This window comes from Poecilia formosa, unplaced genomic scaffold (assembly GCF_000485575.1).
Source record: "Poecilia formosa unplaced genomic scaffold, Poecilia_formosa-5.1.2 Scaffold103, whole genome shotgun sequence".
NCBI lineage: Eukaryota > Metazoa > Chordata > Actinopteri > Cyprinodontiformes > Poeciliidae > Poecilia > Poecilia formosa.
This window is the reverse complement of record NW_006800042.1, coordinates 1524380-1544339: the sequence shown is the minus strand read 5'-3', so window position 1 is coordinate 1544339 and position 19960 is coordinate 1524380. Positions and strand designations below refer to the sequence as shown.

General features: G+C 44.9%; 1 protein-coding gene across 1 annotated transcript in view; it reads left to right on the top strand.

Moving 5' to 3' along the window:
• Nucleotides 1-4112: 4112 nt before the first annotated feature.
• The window catches only part of setbp1 (SET binding protein 1), a 49248-nt gene continuing 33400 nt past the window's right edge, over nt 4113-19960 (top strand). The window contains exons 1-2 of the mRNA XM_016674875.1: nt 4113-4387; nt 17069-17672. Of these exons, the coding sequence (XP_016530361.1) occupies nt 17238-17672 (435 nt within the window). The 5' untranslated portion in view covers nt 4113-4387; nt 17069-17237. The remainder of the gene's footprint in view (nt 4388-17068; nt 17673-19960) is intronic.

Here is a 19960-nt window from a genome sequence, read left to right as displayed (position 1 = left end):
GCCGTCTTCAGCGGCCACCTCAGTCTGCAATGCTAACTTGTTGAAAACCTGTGAATTGAGCCTAAAGACGAGTGCATAATAGATACATTGTAGCATAAACGCATTACACCCCGATGCAGAAATGCTAGAACATGCACGTTTCTTCCAGTCTGTGCTCTCTGGATCAATACCTGGTCCGGTTTTTTATTTTCTGGGTACGAGAAAATAGAATCGAAATGAGTTCATGCACGTACTAGTGCTGTGCCGTTGATGAAGGAAGAATATCGGCCTTTGAAAAACCGCGGTCCGGTCCAGATCCCACCGAAGACGAGCGCAGCTGGAGGGTGGAGGGAGCAGAGGCGACGTTCGGTCAGCTCTCCTGAACGTGCGGGAGTGAAGTTGTGGAAGTGAGCTCATGTGGGTGATAAAGGGCAGGCAGTGCATGACCATGTTGAAGGATGGATAATAGAGGTAATTTTATCGATCCTGTCTCGTTAGCACTTTCAGCCCCCCTCCCCCACTCAAAACAGGGCAGCAATTTCATCTTTTTTTTTTTTTCTTTTTTTCTCCCCGGCATAAAAAGTACCAAGCTGGCTGTTGTTACTCCCCTATTAGGTAACAAGATGCCTGTGCCACCTTTAAATTAAAGCATGAGAAATCGATTAGGTGTATCCCCTTCTGGGCTGAGGACCTCAGGTCGAAATAGGATCACAGGGAGAGGAGAGGGGAGGGAGGGAATGTGAACGGGATCCAAGGACAAATCTAACTGTTGGCAGTCTCTGTGAACAGAATATCGGCACTGGAGCACCTTTTGGCAGAGCGCTCTGAGAGAAAGAGGGAGTGAAGTGAGGGGTGGGGGGGAGAGGGAGTGAGGTGGAGGGCGAAGGAAAGTGGTAGCAGAGGGAGAAGAGAGGGAGAGAACAGAGGTGGGGAGTGGGGGGGATGAGGTGAGGAGAAGGAGGAAGACAGTGGGAGAGTAGGGGAGGTGTTTTTTTTTGCTGACAGCCATTTTGTGTCTTCTGCTGCAGTTAAAATGGTTTAACATTCATCTGCTTGTGCAGGGTGTAGTTAGGTGAGGATGGGTTTCTTGCTACCTGGCATATGGTTTGTCCTGGGGATTTGTGTGTGTGTGTGTGTGTCTCAGTATGTGTATGTGTGTGTGTGCATCTCTTCATGAGCCAACTCCAAGGACCATCATTTTCAATTATGGCTGCCCCACATGTGGTGTTTTATGGTCGTCCTTCCTGCCACCTTACAGTCGAGCTCATGCATGTGGCGTCCATGTTGAGCAGCCAGAGACGGGAGCGTTTGTTCTAGGAGTCATGATCTTTAGAATAATCCGTTTGATGGCTTCTTTCACCTTGCCGGTCATCTAAGTTAGAAACTCGCTTCTCCGCTTGTTTGATTTGTGAACCGAGCCTGTCCAAGGCTGTCCGGGACCTTAAGCTGAGTTTGATTTGGGGCCCCTTCAAACAACCATAACTCATCAGAGCCCACCTAATATCCCCTTTATATCATCCATGTTCAAACATTAATGCACTATTCCTCTAGTAGCAGTGCGGTCCTGTGAAAAGGATTTGCCCCCTTACAGAGTTAGCTTGTTTGGCTTTTTTGTTGTAGCTTAAATGTTTGAGATCACTAAACAAGTGTTGACGTCGAACAAAAAAAAAAAAAAGACAGATGCAAGAAGCAGGTTTTTGTTTTGTAAGGTCTCAAACTAATGGCCAGAAATTCCTCTTCAGGATTTTCACGTAGAGATTCAGAGTTTCTTCAGTGGCTGCTTCAAAGCAGCCCCTGACAATAGCACCTCCGCCTCCATGTTTCGCCCTCAGTAAGATGTTCTTTTTCTGAAGTGCTGCGTTAGTTTTGTGCCAGGTGAACAGAACACGCACCATCCAGAGGTTCTGCCTTCGTCTCATCAGTGTACTAACATGTAATGCAATATGCACAGTGCACACTTATCAAGATGCTTTTAGCAAATGTGAGACGAGTCTTGGTGTTCTTTCCAGCCGCTCCTGGGAAGGTTCCCCACTGCTTCATGGTTTCTCCATGTGTGGATAATGACTCATTGTGGTTCTCTGGAGTCCCAAACACTTAGAAATGACTTTTTAAACATTTTCAGACTAGTATATGTCAGTAACTTTCTCATCTTTTCTTTCTTTTTTTTTGGAATTTGGGTCAAAAAGTGCTACTTTTTTTTTCTTTTTAGATCTTTTAGATTTCTGCTATGTTTTAATGACTTCTTGATTGCACATAGTAGCAGTGAATTGAACCCAGTTTCCCAAAAACAACAATGAACAAACAAACAAGTTATTCACAGCTAATTCTTGATTTATTTAAGGGGTAATCACTTTATCATGAGGCATATTTTTTCCTTCCCCAATCAATTTTTTTTTCTGAAGTGAATTTTTAGAGCTCAGTTGTTGATTCTTATCACCTACTGGGATCTCAACCTTTGGAGCCACTGCTCCAGGAAATGCACATGGAGGCCACCCTAATGTTAATGCTAACTGTGCTAATTGCAAATATGGGTTCCAAGGTTTTAAAAAAAAAAGATATATTAACTCTCTAATCTTTTAACTTTGAAATATGAGGAAAACATGTTTTTAAGAGTGACATCATCTCTGCTTTTAAAGTGCTGTAGGGACAATATCGGTAGCAAGGATATAAAAAATATTCTGAATGCTGTTTTTTCCTACCTGTTCCTATATATTATAGTTCTCAAAGAGAAATCAGATTTTGGGATCAGAAATTTGGTTCTCATCAGCGTGTCTTCAGCAGGTTCTCTGTGTAGTTAAGTTGAAAAGTAAGATGGTGAAAGTGCTGAGTTGCTTCAAAACCAAGATCTGTTTACTCAGAAAAAAGTCTGAGTAAACAGATTTTACACACAACCTTTTGAAAATAGAGATGAGAACTGTAGTTACTGCAAAACACACAGTACAGATTTACATTTGTACACCTGACTTCTGTGACAGCCGCTTAGTTTGCTTAAGCATCAGGCAGGCTCTGCTTGTGAAGACGACCGGGCCCACGTCTTAGGATTTTCCTCCAAGCTAAGACTGCGTCCTGTTGGAAACATTTCAGCGCTGTATTAAAAGAGTAAAGCAGATAAATGAAAAGACAGTGTTCTGCATCTCATTAAGATACTCATCTGCAGCCACAGACTGTGGTGGTTCTCTCGCATGAAAAAGAAAGATGGGGTGTGGGGAGGGGGGGGGAGAAATCACCAGCTTGTGCAAATAAAAAAAACAAAAAAATAAAACAGCCATTTGGTGTGCATCTGAATCTGTAAATGTGTGTGTGTGTGCATGCATTTGTCTCCATGTGTGTATGAGCTATTTGCGAGTCCACCTCAGGCACTGAGCTGCTGGGTATGCAGCCTTAAAAGGTTGTGTTTCTGCTGCCTTCCCCTGCCTCTGTCTCACTCTCTCCGTTTTTTCGCTAACACTCTTTTCTTCCTCAGTTTTGTCTGTACGTTTGCATCATGCACCGTCTCTCTCCTCTGTCCATCTGTGTTCCATTATCGGTGTTTCATCATTAGACAAAACGTTGCGTGGCCCTCCTCGCTCGACCTTATGCTGTTTGAGAGCGAAGCTGGTTAGCTCTGGCAGTTCTGAGAGCATAATAAAGCTATTTATGCAGCGAGTCTGGCCTCTCACAATCAGCCTGCTGTTTGAGGCTAGCTGAGGTGTGTATGTGTATGCCTGCATGTGTGTGTGTGTGTGTGTGTAGGAGAGAGGAGACAGTGAGGCTCGGGCTAAGTAAGTGAGGGAGGCCCGAGGAAGGGTCAGGCTTACATAAACTCTCCGGGCCTGCCAGTAACTGCACTAAACACTTCTTAGGGCAGCTGAGCAGGGAGGGAGGAGAAGGAGCCATGACCTAGCTAAGTAGTTTACGTAGTAATAGCCTGGACTAATGCTTAATACCACTCTGTTGTCATATAGGGCCATGGTGGTAAAAGGCCGCAAATGTTCAAAGTGTGTGTTTTTGATCTGTGAACCTGTGTGTGTCTCGTGGTTGGCATCGGTGTATTTTTTTTTTTTTTTTTTTTTTGTTTCCTGTCATTGTTCGCAGTCACATGATGGCCAGGGTGGCTTTCACACATACCACAGGGGGCGAGTCACTCNTTTTTTTGCAACCTTGATTCTCATCGGATCGCCCGCAAGTCCTATTTCCCCCCCCCTCGCTCCTCTCTTTCCAAAGCGCTGTTGACGCCATTTTCCCCGGGGTTTTCTGTCAGAGAAAAATCCATCCACATTTACTCCCCGGCACCGTTTGACAGCTCCCCGGGAGGCTGTCATCCCATCCGTCGCTTGTGTAAAAAACGTGTCTCGGCTAAATGGATTGTAAATGATCTTGATGAAATATTCACACGTTAGAGCCGACTGTGTGGCAACATTAGACATGGGTAAGTAGCCCCGCTTGACTGAGCACATTCCCGCACCTGAACGCACCTCTTCTTCTTGTCCATGTCGGCGTGCCCGTGTGCTGCTGTTTGAAAGTGTTTCTTGTTTTGCATGCAGATCTGAAGCGAGAGTCTTGTGCGCCTTCAGGTACGCAGCTCGTCCAAGTGCGGGAGAGCGCTGCTCCTCGCAGCGAGCGCGCTGAGAATGCTTGCAGTCACATGCCCACAAAATAAGCGGGCAGATTCACGCACGTAGGCAACCCAAACGAGGCTGTATCACCCAGGGAGGCAGCGTTTGTTATCGCTGGGTAGCACCTTGGCGCTTGTGCGGCTTTGATTAGGTCTTCTCCACCGACACAGGAGGAAAAGGTTCACCTCACTCATCAAAAACCGCTGCTAGATCAGATATTTTCGTGCTGGGCTCTGCCTCCTGCGTCTTCATTTGACATTGATAATCCGTCACATTGTGCGGGGGTTGGGGGGGTGCTTGTTACTTTTTTGGGGTGTTAAGTTGGGCCGAACTGATTTGGGCTCTGTGGGTTTTGATGTGTTGTTGTGGCGTTACGTTTTTGAGATTTTTCTTGTTGTTGTTGTTGTGTGTGTTAAAGATTCCAGAAATCCAAACGCTTGAAGTCGTCTTTCCACATCTTTGCGATGCTTTTAGTTTGCAAAGATGGTTCCGAATTTGTTTCCACTTTGCAGAATGGTTGATCTTAGGTTTGGACTTTGACTAGGCCACCCTAACGCATGCTTTGATCTGAACTGCTGTTTGGTCAGCGTTGTTGTTGAAGTTTGTCTTTAGTCTGCAATATCTTGCAGCCTCAGTCAGGTTTTCTTTTTCCTGGATGGCTCTGTTTTTAACTGCATCAAGGGTAACCAAAGAAAAGCATCCCTGCAGCATGACGCTACCTCCACCGTGTTTCCCCACTAGGAGGATGTGTTTGGGGGAAGGTTCAGTGTTAGTTTTCAACCCCACATGGTATTTTGCATGTTGAAAGTTTAGAAAGTTTCAGCTTGTAACTTCTTCTGACTTTCTGTTATGCCACTCTAAACTAAATATTCTCTCTCCTGAGTCGTCCACGCCTGCTGCTCCTCTGGGGTTAACATGACCCTCTCGTCTAGGTGATTCTCTGATAAATGATCTTTAGTTTTGTCAGTGCAGGTGGGCAGCCATGACCTGCTAGAGCTAAAACACAGCTCCCTTTAATTACACTGCAGAAACGATTAGGGTGACTTACTGCTGAGAAACACACGACCGGAGGCTAACAGTAACATCAAGGGGAATGAAATGAAACCAGAGTCGACCAAAGATCAGATTTTCCCCCAACAAACAGCCAATCCAGGTGCATGAAACAAAGGATGAATACATCGCCTCGTGCCTACTCTTAAGTACAGAGTGGAGGTTTTGTGATGCTGTGGGCCACTTTCTGTTCCAGTGGCCTTGGACTCTTTAGAGTACTAAGAAATGTGGCGGGCTCTGTTGCCTCTTGATCTTTCAGCAGGATAGTGATCAGATGATGCAGCATCAGCTCTTGCCGATTACACGTGCTTGAACGTACGGCTCTATGTAAACAGATAGGAATCCTGCATTGGATGTTGTTTTCTTGCTTGTTACACAAACCACTACTAGGATGTAGTTTGATGCATGTCATTGTATTTAGTTTCTACTTATTTCAGTCGCAATAACAAGTTTCTAACCTGGTTAGGTCTACTTATATGTAATTTTAGCTCTCACTCTTTTGAAAAAAAGTACTAAATTCAATATTTCAAAGTTTGACATGCTTCGCAATTTGACATGCTTGCAGTCAGATCAGTAAACCTCAGTTCTTTTTGAAGGACATTTAAAAATACCGTGGTTAATTTCTCCTGTTTTAATTCATGGATCTTATATTGTGTTTCATTGATAACGGATCACAGAAACAATCTTGAATATTTCAATTACATTGAAGTAGGTTCATTTTTAGCTTCTTAACATGAGGAGAGCCTGACAATTCATTAGAACTTGTCTGTCTTTACCTCCTGAGTTTAGTGTGAAGGGTCAGAGGTGACACCAGGAAATGGGATTCAAGGTTCTGCTCGGCATCTATTGAGCAGAACTTTGATGTCTGTGGGTCTTTGGTCCAGGGAAATGTTCACCTCACTAATCAAACACTGCGCTTCAATCAGACGTTTCTTCCACTTCCTTCATCTTCATTTATCGTTGACAGTTCATCGCATAGCATCACATTACGTGAAGCATAAAACCCCCCCACACATGTTTCTGACTTTTTCAGGCTGTAAAATAACATTAAGTTCCTTCTGGTTGTTGAATTTACTATTTGTTCTGTTGGAGTTGCATAAACGAGTCCAAAAGCCCCAGGATCCAAACCCTCATGTACTGTTGTAATAAATCTGATTTGTTCTGTAGTTTCCACTATTAAAACATCACTTTGTTGGAGCTCTGGCCCCTTCGCCTCCTCCCTACGTGACAGAAACTATCGGGACTCCCAGAGAAAAGGAGGGTCGAAGGCTAACGATGAAAGATAAGTAGCAAAATGAGAGTCGGCCATAGACTGAGTGTTTTGGCAAGAAACACCATGAATGAGTCAGGGCTGAAACAAAGAATGAAAAGCATCTCATACCCACTGTACAGCATGGTGGGGGTTCTGTGATGCTGCGGGACTGTTTTTCTTCCAAACAGTGTTTTGGTCCACTTCACTGAAGGGTGGGGCCTTGTTAAAGTGAAACACATTATAAATTCTTTGATATTCCAAATCGTTTAAAGTTAAAAAGCTGCTGGGTTCTGTTCATTTGGTATCTTAACAGGACAGTGATCTGAAAAGCATGACTGAGTCGTCACTGACACTTTCAACCAGACACAAAGTCAGCCGTCTTCAGCGGCCACCTCAGTCTGCAATGCTAACTTGTTGAAAACCTGTGAATTGAGCCTAAAGACGAGTGCATAATAGATACATTGTAGCATAAACGCATTACACCCCGATGCAGAAATGCTAGAACATGCACGTTTCTTCCAGTCTGTGCTCTCTGGATCAATACCTGGTCCGGTTTTTTATTTTCTGGGTACGAGAAAATAGAATCGAAATGAGTTCATGCACGTACTAGTGCTGTGCCGTTGATGAAGGAAGAATATCGGCCTTTGAAAAACCGCGGTCCGGTCCAGATCCCACCGAAGACGAGCGCAGCTGGAGGGTGGAGGGAGCAGAGGCGACGTTCGGTCAGCTCTCCTGAACGTGCGGGAGTGAAGTTGTGGAAGTGAGCTCATGTGGGTGATAAAGGGCAGGCAGTGCATGACCATGTTGAAGGATGGATAATAGAGGTAATTTTATCGATCCTGTCTCGTTAGCACTTTCAGCCCCCCTCCCCCACTCAAAACAGGGCAGCAATTTCATCTTTTTTTTTTTTTCTTTTTTTCTCCCCGGCATAAAAAGTACCAAGCTGGCTGTTGTTACTCCCCTATTAGGTAACAAGATGCCTGTGCCACCTTTAAATTAAAGCATGAGAAATCGATTAGGTGTATCCCCTTCTGGGCTGAGGACCTCAGGTCGAAATAGGATCACAGGGAGAGGAGAGGGGAGGGAGGGAATGTGAACGGGATCCAAGGACAAATCTAACTGTTGGCAGTCTCTGTGAACAGAATATCGGCACTGGAGCACCTTTTGGCAGAGCGCTCTGAGAGAAAGAGGGAGTGAAGTGAGGGGTGGGGGGGAGAGGGAGTGAGGTGGAGGGCGAAGGAAAGTGGTAGCAGAGGGAGAAGAGAGGGAGAGAACAGAGGTGGGGAGTGGGGGGGATGAGGTGAGGAGAAGGAGGAAGACAGTGGGAGAGTAGGGGAGGTGTTTTTTTTTGCTGACAGCCATTTTGTGTCTTCTGCTGCAGTTAAAATGGTTTAACATTCATCTGCTTGTGCAGGGTGTAGTTAGGTGAGGATGGGTTTCTTGCTACCTGGCATATGGTTTGTCCTGGGGATTTGTGTGTGTGTGTGTGTGTCTCAGTATGTGTATGTGTGTGTGTGCATCTCTTCATGAGCCAACTCCAAGGACCATCATTTTCAATTATGGCTGCCCCACATGTGGTGTTTTATGGTCGTCCTTCCTGCCACCTTACAGTCGAGCTCATGCATGTGGCGTCCATGTTGAGCAGCCAGAGACGGGAGCGTTTGTTCTAGGAGTCATGATCTTTAGAATAATCCGTTTGATGGCTTCTTTCACCTTGCCGGTCATCTAAGTTAGAAACTCGCTTCTCCGCTTGTTTGATTTGTGAACCGAGCCTGTCCAAGGCTGTCCGGGACCTTAAGCTGAGTTTGATTTGGGGCCCCTTCAAACAACCATAACTCATCAGAGCCCACCTAATATCCCCTTTATATCATCCATGTTCAAACATTAATGCACTATTCCTCTAGTAGCAGTGCGGTCCTGTGAAAAGGATTTGCCCCCTTACAGAGTTAGCTTGTTTGGCTTTTTTGTTGTAGCTTAAATGTTTGAGATCACTAAACAAGTGTTGACGTCGAACAAAAAAAAAAAAAAGACAGATGCAAGAAGCAGGTTTTTGTTTTGTAAGGTCTCAAACTAATGGCCAGAAATTCCTCTTCAGGATTTTCACGTAGAGATTCAGAGTTTCTTCAGTGGCTGCTTCAAAGCAGCCCCTGACAATAGCACCTCCGCCTCCATGTTTCGCCCTCAGTAAGATGTTCTTTTTCTGAAGTGCTGCGTTAGTTTTGTGCCAGGTGAACAGAACACGCACCATCCAGAGGTTCTGCCTTCGTCTCATCAGTGTACTAACATGTAATGCAATATGCACAGTGCACACTTATCAAGATGCTTTTAGCAAATGTGAGACGAGTCTTGGTGTTCTTTCCAGCCGCTCCTGGGAAGGTTCCCCACTGCTTCATGGTTTCTCCATGTGTGGATAATGACTCATTGTGGTTCTCTGGAGTCCCAAACACTTAGAAATGACTTTTTAAACATTTTCAGACTAGTATATGTCAGTAACTTTCTCATCTTTTCTTTCTTTTTTTTTGGAATTTGGGTCAAAAAGTGCTACTTTTTTTTTCTTTTTAGATCTTTTAGATTTCTGCTATGTTTTAATGACTTCTTGATTGCACATAGTAGCAGTGAATTGAACCCAGTTTCCCAAAAACAACAATGAACAAACAAACAAGTTATTCACAGCTAATTCTTGATTTATTTAAGGGGTAATCACTTTATCATGAGGCATATTTTTTCCTTCCCCAATCAATTTTTTTTTCTGAAGTGAATTTTTAGAGCTCAGTTGTTGATTCTTATCACCTACTGGGATCTCAACCTTTGGAGCCACTGCTCCAGGAAATGCACATGGAGGCCACCCTAATGTTAATGCTAACTGTGCTAATTGCAAATATGGGTTCCAAGGTTTTAAAAAAAAAAGATATATTAACTCTCTAATCTTTTAACTTTGAAATATGAGGAAAACATGTTTTTAAGAGTGACATCATCTCTGCTTTTAAAGTGCTGTAGGGACAATATCGGTAGCAAGGATATAAAAAATATTCTGAATGCTGTTTTTTCCTACCTGTTCCTATATATTATAGTTCTCAAAGAGAAATCAGATTTTGGGATCAGAAATTTGGTTCTCATCAGCGTGTCTTCAGCAGGTTCTCTGTGTTTCTGTAGTTAAGTTGAAAAGTAAGATGGTGAAAGTGCTGAGTTGCTTCAAAACCAAAATCTGTTTACTCAGAAAAAGTCTGAGTAAACAGATTTTACACACAACCTTTTGAAAATAGAGATGAGAACTGTAGTTACTGCAAAACACACAGTACAGATTTACATTTGTACACCTGACTTCTGTGACAGCCGCTTAGTTTGCTTAAGCATCAGGCAGGCTCTGCTTGTGAAGACGACCGGGCCCACGTCTTAGGATTTTCCTCCAAGCTAAGACTGCGTCCTGTTGGAAACATTTCAGCGCTGTATTAAAAGAGTAAAGCAGATAAATGAAAAGACAGTGTTCTGCATCTCATTAAGATACTCATCTGCAGCCACAGACTGTGGTGGTTCTCTCGCATGAAAAAGAAAGATGGGGTGTGGGGAGGGGGGGGGAGAAATCACCAGCTTGTGCAAATAAAAAAAACAAAAAAATAAAACAGCCATTTGGTGTGCATCTGAATCTGTAAATGTGTGTGTGTGTGCATGCATTTGTCTCCATGTGTGTATGAGCTATTTGCGAGTCCACCTCAGGCACTGAGCTGCTGGGTATGCAGCCTTAAAAGGTTGTGTTTCTGCTGCCTTCCCCTGCCTCTGTCTCACTCTCTCCGTTTTTTCGCTAACACTCTTTTCTTCCTCAGTTTTGTCTGTACGTTTGCATCATGCACCGTCTCTCTCCTCTGTCCATCTGTGTTCCATTATCGGTGTTTCATCATTAGACAAAACGTTGCGTGGCCCTCCTCGCTCGACCTTATGCTGTTTGAGAGCGAAGCTGGTTAGCTCTGGCAGTTCTGAGAGCATAATAAAGCTATTTATGCAGCGAGTCTGGCCTCTCACAATCAGCCTGCTGTTTGAGGCTAGCTGAGGTGTGTATGTGTATGCCTGCATGTGTGTGTGTGTGTGTGTGTAGGAGAGAGGAGACAGTGAGGCTCGGGCTAAGTAAGTGAGGGAGGCCCGAGGAAGGGTCAGGCTTACATAAACTCTCCGGGCCTGCCAGTAACTGCACTAAACACTTCTTAGGGCAGCTGAGCAGGGAGGGAGGAGAAGGAGCCATGACCTAGCTAAGTAGTTTACGTAGTAATAGCCTGGACTAATGCTTAATACCACTCTGTTGTCATATAGGGCCATGGTGGTAAAAGGCCGCAAATGTTCAAAGTGTGTGTTTTTGATCTGTGAACCTGTGTGTGTCTCGTGGTTGGCATCGGTGTATTTTTTTTTTTTTTTGTTTCCTGTCATTGTTCGCAGTCACATGATGGCCAGGGTGGCTTTCACGCATACCACAGGGGGCGAGTCACTCGACTGGCATGAGGACCAAAGTGGGTCATGTGGGCACTCTGAGAGATCAGGCCGGACCTAATATCTGCTGTTATTTCTGTCAAACCCAGAAGCCATCGAAGCCACCACAGTGGTGGTTTAGAGCTCTTTTTTTTTATTTTTTTTTGCAGCGATTTCTTCCTGGAAGTGAGCGGTTTTCATTCTTTCTAGAGGGGTATGAAAGACACCCCTGAGATGGGTAATCCATCAAGCTGATCATGTTGGCTGCTTTATTTATGTATCATTGTTACAGACTGATGTAACCCTTCCCAATGTGCGGTCGTACAGTGAGCCGGATTTGTTTGGAGAACTGTTTAGGGGAAGACTTAAATCACGGAGGCTGTGACATCCGAGACTTCGGGCTGCCAAAAAGGCTTTGCATTTAAGATGTGGAGATCTACCACAGAGGAAAATAATGTTTGCCACAGAGAGACTGATGGATACTTTCTGCAACTTAAAAAAAAGAAAACTGCTGTTAAAAACCGAAGTTTTCTTAAAAGGAAATAAAAAGTTCTGAGTAGTTTGTGGCCTTGAATCTGAAGAGTAAAACTCTTCAGATTCTTCAAGCAATTAAACATTTGTTTTATTTATTCATTAAAAGAAGAAACCTTGTCTGAAATGGGTTTTTCTTCTCCCTGCTGTGAGCATCAGTGATTCTTATTGTGGTGCAGAGCCTTTTGATTACAGTTTCCTCTTGCTTTTCTTTTCTTCTTTCTTTTCTTCTTTTTTTTTTAACAGTATCAGTTTCGGAGCTAAACTGGAGGTGGTGGTGGTGGTTTAGCACCGGTTCTTTCTGTTTGAGCTGCATAAAAACATTGACTCCATCCGATGACAACAACAAATCTTCACGTCAGAAGACCTGCCTTCATCTTGAACTGGGGGTGAAGTTAAAGAGTCGGATCACCAGTTAAAATGTTAACATTGTGTTGGGAGCAGAGGCCTGTAATGGACAGGTGACCTGTCCAGGGTGTAACCCTCCTCACCCCCAAAGTTTCTTGGAAGTAGGAAATTATAAATCCAGGTTTTTATTGTTATATTGAAACAAAAGGAGCGTAATTAGAATTCACATTTTAAACTATCTTTAGATTGCGACGTTAGCGTTTAGCGCAGTTAGCATTGCCAGATATGCGTTTCTGTGTTTAGCTGAGAGAAAAATGGAGAAAACTCCAAAATGTTGCCACTTTTTCTAAATCTTGGATGCTCATTAACAGACAAGGGCCAAAAGCTCAAAAAGATAAAGCAGAGCAAATTATCTGTACTCTGTTCGACCTCCCTGTTGTACTTTTTTCACTCTGTCACCACTTGAGTGAACCACAGACTCCTCATGACATGCTTTCAGAAAATACATTGCAAAATGGCTTTACTAAAGTGCATTTTTTAAACACCTGAGAATTGTTGGCTTTGAGTCTTCTTCACCCAGAATCCACATGAAAGAGCTGTTTTAACGTCATCTGGTCGCACTTATTGTGGAGCTTTCATTTATTGATAGAGATCAGCTTTTTGAGTTCTTGGCCAGCCACAGCTGACAGTTGATCAATTATTGATGCTAGGCAGTTTCTCTCTGCATCGTGACTCCTAGCGTTTGTTGAAATATCAACATTTACGCACCGAATGGTGTTGCATAGGGTTGCAGTCGTAGTTTCACTTTTTAATGAATCTTTAAAGGTTAGGCAGCTCTGTTGATAAGAACTCTTTCACGTGATATGTCCTGCTTGAAGTAGCTTTTCTAAATCAACTTTGAGCTTAGCTTTATAACGCTAGCTGCTTTTTAAGCAGGGTTTACAAATTAGAGTGGTTTGACTTATAGGAGAAAAACACAAACACCATGACCAAAGTAAGACGATTCCCCTCGATCCTTGCTAGAAGCTTCTCACACTCGTTTGCTGACGGTTTCTGCTACCTTTCCCTTTTAAAGCTCTCTTCGGTTTTGGATTTGGTTGTGCATGAGGTTGTTCTACTGATTAATGAAAACAGTTTTACTCTTATTGTTTTTTTTTTTATTGAATGTTTGGTTGAAAAGGGATTCAAGAAGTTTGTCTTAATCAATCATTTTTGACTTTGGGAAACAAATTTTTCAATGTCATTTTACAAAAAATAATAATAATTCAAAGCTGCATGGTGGTGAAACGGTAGAAGAACCCGAGTCCGAATCCTTTTTCTGTCCTTTCTGTGCACGCCTGCTTCTCTCTGTTAGGTTAAATGGGTATTTCTAGCTATATCCACCACTCATAGTGCTTTACATGAGAGCCGCATTGACAAAAATCACTGCTGTGTCACACATTCATACCCATACATGCAGATCAGGCCACTTGGTTAGATGTTCCTTGCCCAGAGGCACACCAACATGTGACGGTAGGAGGCTGGGTCTGAACCCACACATTTAGGATTCAAGACAACGACACTTCTCATTGAACCACGATCAGCTAGCTGGCCTCCCTAAAATGCCCTGCAGTGTGTGCATGCTGGGCTGGTTGTCCTCTGTGATGAACTGCCTGACTGACAGCTGGAAGCAGATGTGCTTCAAGGCAACACAGTTATAAAACATTTTAACAAGTCTGTAATGTTAAAACCGGCGACCATTATTAACCGTTAAAATCAACATTTCATACTATTGCCTTGTGATCTTTGGGGATTTTAATGTTTTTAGCACTTTCAGAAATCACGTCTCTTTTTACACTGAAAAACGATTGTTGTTTAGTAGCTTAAAGCAGAGGTTCCCAAACTGCGGGGCGTGCCATTGCAGGGGGGGCGCGGGAAGCCGTCTAGATAAAAAAAAACAAAAAAAACATGAATGCTGTATGCGCTGGGTTTTTACCTTAGAATGGCCAACTCTCTGTTATTCCTCTGTCAATTTGCTTGCAGCTTGTTAACAAGTAGCCTGTAGGCTACTGGTGTTGTTGTCTATGTCCAGCTACGTACATTAATTTTGCCCCCCAAAAATGTTGGAGACAGGGAGTCTCTAAGAATCCTCATCCTCCTCCCCCCCCCTCCACACACACACACAAACACACACACATAAACACAAACACATCGTTCAACCAGCCAGCTATTTTTAATCATGGGGGGGCAGAAAATGTTTGGAAACCGCTGGGAGGGGGCCCAGGAGAAAAAGTTTGGGAACCACTGGCTTAAAGTGTTTTGGTGAAAAGCAGCGTTGTTGAATGGGAACAGTAGAAACACTTTGGACTATTTTTTTAGCTTCACAGTCTGTCACTGCTCAAAAAAGGAAAAGCACATTTAATGTTAAAGTACACCTTAACAGTAAAACCACTGCTGTTCTCGAATTTTCAGATTCCTATCAGGAAAGCTTATAAGCCGTTTCAGTCTAGTAAAGTAAAGTTTTTTAGGATTTGCAACTTTAAAACAGAACAGACAGTTAAACTCTGTTTTAAATAAAACCCCTGAATTATGATATTTATTCCTAAGAGCTTGTGTTATGGAGGTTTCTTCACTATTGTGATGGCGAGGATTTCTTTTTCACTCTTGCTCAGACAAAAGCACATTGAGAAAAAGCATCCAGGTAATGCTCAGCTTAGGGTCTCAAGGCATAATAGTAGAGAGGAAGGTTTCTGGTTTGTGTTTTACCCGACCTGTTTCAGGGTAGCAGTCAGCTCCCCAAGTCTGGATCTGGTCTGGTTCTTGAATGGAAGAGGCTGGTCTGCAATCCTTATCTTGGCGTCTTGTTCTCAAGTGATCATGGGGTGGAAGGTGGTGTCTTCAGTCTGTTAGCAAAAAGCAGAACTCTGAATTTACAGATTTATCCACATTGAGACTCACCGATGGTCATTAGTAAGCTTGTCGCCATAAGGAATGAATCGATTAATCATGTGATAAATTAAAACGAGGTCGATAATTTCAATTTGTATGATTGTTTATCTTTCTTTACCAAAAACTGGATGACAAAGAGCTTCACTCCGGTGTGTTGGTCTCAATTAGCTCATTTTTCAAAGGGCAATTTTGTTTACAGAAACTTCGGTGTCTGTTTTTATTCGTTGTTTCGATTGTTTTATTTATTTTGATATTTAAAATGTCTTCCAGTTCCAGTATTGAATGTTCGTTGGAAATTAAAGTTCACTTGTCTTTGAGAGCGGGTACTTCCATTTTTATGACTTAAAAATGGATATTATTGTTTGTTACTGTAATTAATGGGACAATTTGTCATCCAGCAGAATTTGTTCTCATGACAGGCCTATTCATGAGATGAGAACAAGCAGCTGAAATGGGCCTCCCCTCTTTAGAGATGGAGAGAGGAGCTCTCCTCCTGGTGGTTATGGCAGCTGATCAGGACGCCTCCTGGGTTTCTCCCTTTGGAAGTTTCTCTGCATGTGCAACTGGGAGGAGACTCTGGGGAAGACCTAGAGCCCACTGCAGGGACTGTGCAGGGACTGTGCATCCCTTGTGGCCCGGATTCGCCTTGGTTACCGTCAGAAGGAGCTGCAGAGTGACGCTGGGAGATAGATGTCTGGAATTCCCATCCTGGACGTTTTCCCCCCCATTACCTGATGTGGGAGGGATGGAGGGATGGAGGGATGGAGGGATGGATGGATGGATGGATGGATGGATGGATGGATGGATGGATGGTGTATTCCAGCAGTAACCCTCATGGTGTGTAACTCTGAATAGGGGTTGAGGATGTTTTCTTTTGGCCGCTTGCTGTGAACACTGAGGTCTTTATGTGTCTCCAGCGCGCAGCAAAACTTCTACTTGAGTCATGTTTGCAGACCGTGGTCCGGTCCGGGTTCACATCAGTGTAAATGGTGCCAGACTCAACTCAGCATGTGAGACAGCATTCCCCACTTCCACTCAGTCCTGCCTCATGTCATATTGACTGATGGGATTCCCTGGAGCTGTAGTAAGAACTGTAGTCTAGTGTTTGTTTTGGTTGCTTTCTGTTTATACCTCGGTGTATTTGGCCTGTGTCGGTATGCGCGCGCGTGACGGTGATGACAACGTGCATGCGCGTATATACAATGATCCGATGCTAAAATCCTTAATCTTGTGAGAAATTCTCCTCTCTCTAAATAGCGGTGCGGGTGCAGCGGTGCAGCCTGCTCCATGACAGCAACACTGTCATTTGGATGTGTATTTATGTGCATAACGGGTTTTTAATGCATGCGTGCAGCAATGCTTCTATGTGAGTGTGTAAAACAGTTCAGACGCTGGTTTTTCCAGACCAGCTCGTAAACCACATCTGGGGAAGGAATTTAGATTCCTTCTCTCCTTCTTTCTCTGCTGGCATTTGCTTCTCGCCCCTCCCTCCACGGTAAGACTCCCTCCCTCTGCCCCCCTGCTTTGGATTTAAAGGAGAAAGTCATTTTTGTTCAGATTTTCTGCCCTGTGTCCTCAAGATAACTTGAGCCTGGCTCTAGAGCAGAGAAGAGGAATGTCTTATTTGAAATTGATCACGAGCGCCAGCACTGCTCTGCTTCAGATCTGCTGGAAACGATGAAGGCAGCTACTGAGACAACACTACAAAAGTGAAAAATCAGTTTATTTATGTGAGATTCAAAATGCAAATCAGAGTCTGGCAGCATGCCTCTGCAGCTCTGTGATGATCCTGTCTGTCTTCGCGTCCAACAGGCTGCCAGTGAGGCTGTTGACAGCGTACAAGCCTGTGCTGAGAGGTTGTACGCGAACAGAAGATGCAGAGCTCCTTTTCTCCCTCTAATCGTGTTCTTCCCCTGCTCTTCTCTCGCAGATTGTCCCTGGCTTCGATGCGTTCCTGTGGGACTACGGACGCAATCCCAGTAGCTGACTGACAGCACCAAGCAGCCCACCAGACCCCTGCGCTGAATCTTCCCATTGGCCGATTGCCAGAGCTTCGCCCCCCCTCCCCCCCATCCTGACTGGCTCTGGCGGGAGCGTGGATGGAGCCGAGGGATCTGGTTGGCTCAGCCCGACCCAAAGAGGCGGACCTTCGGGGAGGCAGGGCAGGGCCCGGCGAGGAGCATCAACTGGCGGCGGGAGGCGCCGGGCCGGTGCACGGCGATGACGTGATTAACGGCGCTGCCAGTGAGGGGGAGGGGCTAGAGGAGCAAGGGGAGGGGCTTATGGAGGAGCAGGAGTTCTCCATCAAGGAAGCGAGTTTCCAGGAGGGAAGTCTCAAGTTGAAGATCCAGACCACCAAGCGCACCAAGAAGCCGCCCAAGAGCCTCGAGAACTATATTTGCCCGCCAGAGATCAGGATGACCATCCGACCTCCAGCTGGAGAGGGCAAAGGGGGGCGACAAGGGCGGACAGGAGGCGGGGCAGGAGCAGGGCGGGGCCCCAAGGACGAAGAGCGAGGTCCCCCGAGAAAAAGGGTAAGTTCTCCCCCCACCTTTCCTCCTGCTTCTTCTTTACTCACTTAGAGTCAGTAATAAATCACCAGGTAGGCTACGCTGTGTACGCTTTGAGCTTTAAGTGAAAAACACACTTCTGTCCACCCTAACGTCTCAATCCGTAGCTTTTGTTGATCGTCGCCTCCAGCTACATTTACAAAGAGTCAAAGTTTGCTGTAACTGAAACCACTCTGACTGAGATCACACACACACACACACATACACACACAGCAGCTGAGAATAGGGCTGACACAAGCAAGTGACAGCTGGTGTCTGCCCTCTCCATTTGTGGTCATAGACTCGGAGACCTCTCTGGTCCCCTCCACTCACCGCTTGTTTCCTTTCCTCTCCTGTTCCCTCCTTTAATGAAATCAGCCTTTGTGGGTCAGAGCCTTCACCTCCTCCTCCCCCGCTGCGCCCCCCCCCCCACCCCATCACCCTTCCCACACTATACTGGTTTCTGGTGTGTGTGACACCGTGTACGTACAGGTCCTTGGGGGAATCTAGTGTTTGTGGGCTGTGTTGACCTACACGGTGCTGTGTGTGTGTCCAAACCTGACAGCCATCTCCGCGGCGCTGAGCGCGACAGGCCCAGCAGGACTAACGGTGTCATGTTGTCAACATGCTGCAGAGTCGTGTTCTGCTCTGTTGTTTGCGCTCCAACTCAAGTGGCTCACAAGGTAAAAGAGCCCCTCGGCAGGCATCTGAGCCGGCTTCCTGTCTCACACACACTTTGAGGCGCTTCATTGGTCGACACGATCGCATCAGCAGGGACGTTGCGAGGAAATGTTTATCAATGCAAAAGCACTCGCAGCCCTTAAACTTTCACAACCCAAAACTTTAACGATTTCAAGACAAGTTTGCATAATAGTGAGGTGAAATTAAAACGGTACATGGTTTTCAAAGTGTTTAACATATCTTACTGTAGAGCCCCCTTTTGCCTCAGTCACAGCTGAACTTTGTTTCTTTTGGGTTTTAAATGCAGAAGCTGAACATTTCTGCTCGAGCTCGGTCAGACTGCATGGAGAGAGTCTGTGAACACACGCTTTTAAGAAGTTTTTAAAGTACTTTTGAATCTAAAACGGGCAGAACATGTATACACAACAAACGTTTTCTTTATATATTTCATATTAATTTTGCTTCAGTTTACAGTTTTGTACTGTTTTTCTTGGTGTATCTCATAAAATCCAAATACAACCCATTAATGTTTGTGGTTTAAAAGTGACCTTTGACCTTTATGTACCCATTTACTCTGAGCAGCAGGGCCAGCTTTCCTGTCCCTCCTGAAACAGCAATCCCCACAGTATCATTCTGCCACCACCGTGTTACACAAGTTGTAGCAATTTCTTTTTGCCATTCTTCTACAAAGGTCCGAAGTGAGTGTGCATGACAGTAGCTGTCCAGTAAACCTTCCTCCTGTCTTAGTTTGGTTTATTTGCTGCTGCTAGATTTCTTTCTTTTCTTTTTTTTTAGCTAATCGTAAATCTTTGCAATTAATGTAAGTGGAGAGTCATGGCCAAGATGGAAGGAAACATCGTGGTGTGTTCATGTTTATTAACCTTTTTAAACATTTGGAGCGTTTGCTTGGAAAGAAAGCAAAATGTGGTTTTTGATTTGGAGCTGGCATAGAAAGCTTATCCATCACCACAGCCAGAGTTCCTGTTGGTTTTTTCTTGGACTCGTCGTCTAACCGCACAGTGAACCTTCCGACCTGCCTGTGGGATTGTTCAGGCAGGAAAATAAAAAAGCGTGACAAGATGCGCGTAGCACGAACGAACATCAGTGTTTATCTCCGTTGGTAAGCACGGCGGGCTGAGCCTCGCTTTCCGAAGCCCGGGCAGCCGCTCATAATCCAGCGCCATCAGCCCCCTAATTAGGAAGCCCGCCGGTTGGCGATGATTGACAGATTGTTGTCATAGTGACGGCTCTGAAACGCCGGTGTCTTCTGAGCTTTGCTGAGGGGAGGGGAGAACGTGTTGGTGTTGGTTCAGATCGGTTTCAACCCTTCATCCCCACCACTCCGTCCTCCAATTACTAACACCCTCCCCCCCTTCGCCCCCCCAGCCCCTCGCCTCACGTCGTCTGCCTGCATCCACCCATCACCTGCCACCCCAGGCAGGCTCACTGGAGAGGAACGGGTTAAAGAGACCCTCTCTCTCTCTCTCTCTCTCTCTCTCTGTGTGTGTCTCTCTCTCTGCATGCCTGGATGTGTGTGTGTGTGTGTGTGTGTGTGTGTGTGTGTGTGTGTGTGTGTGTGTGTGTGTGTGTGT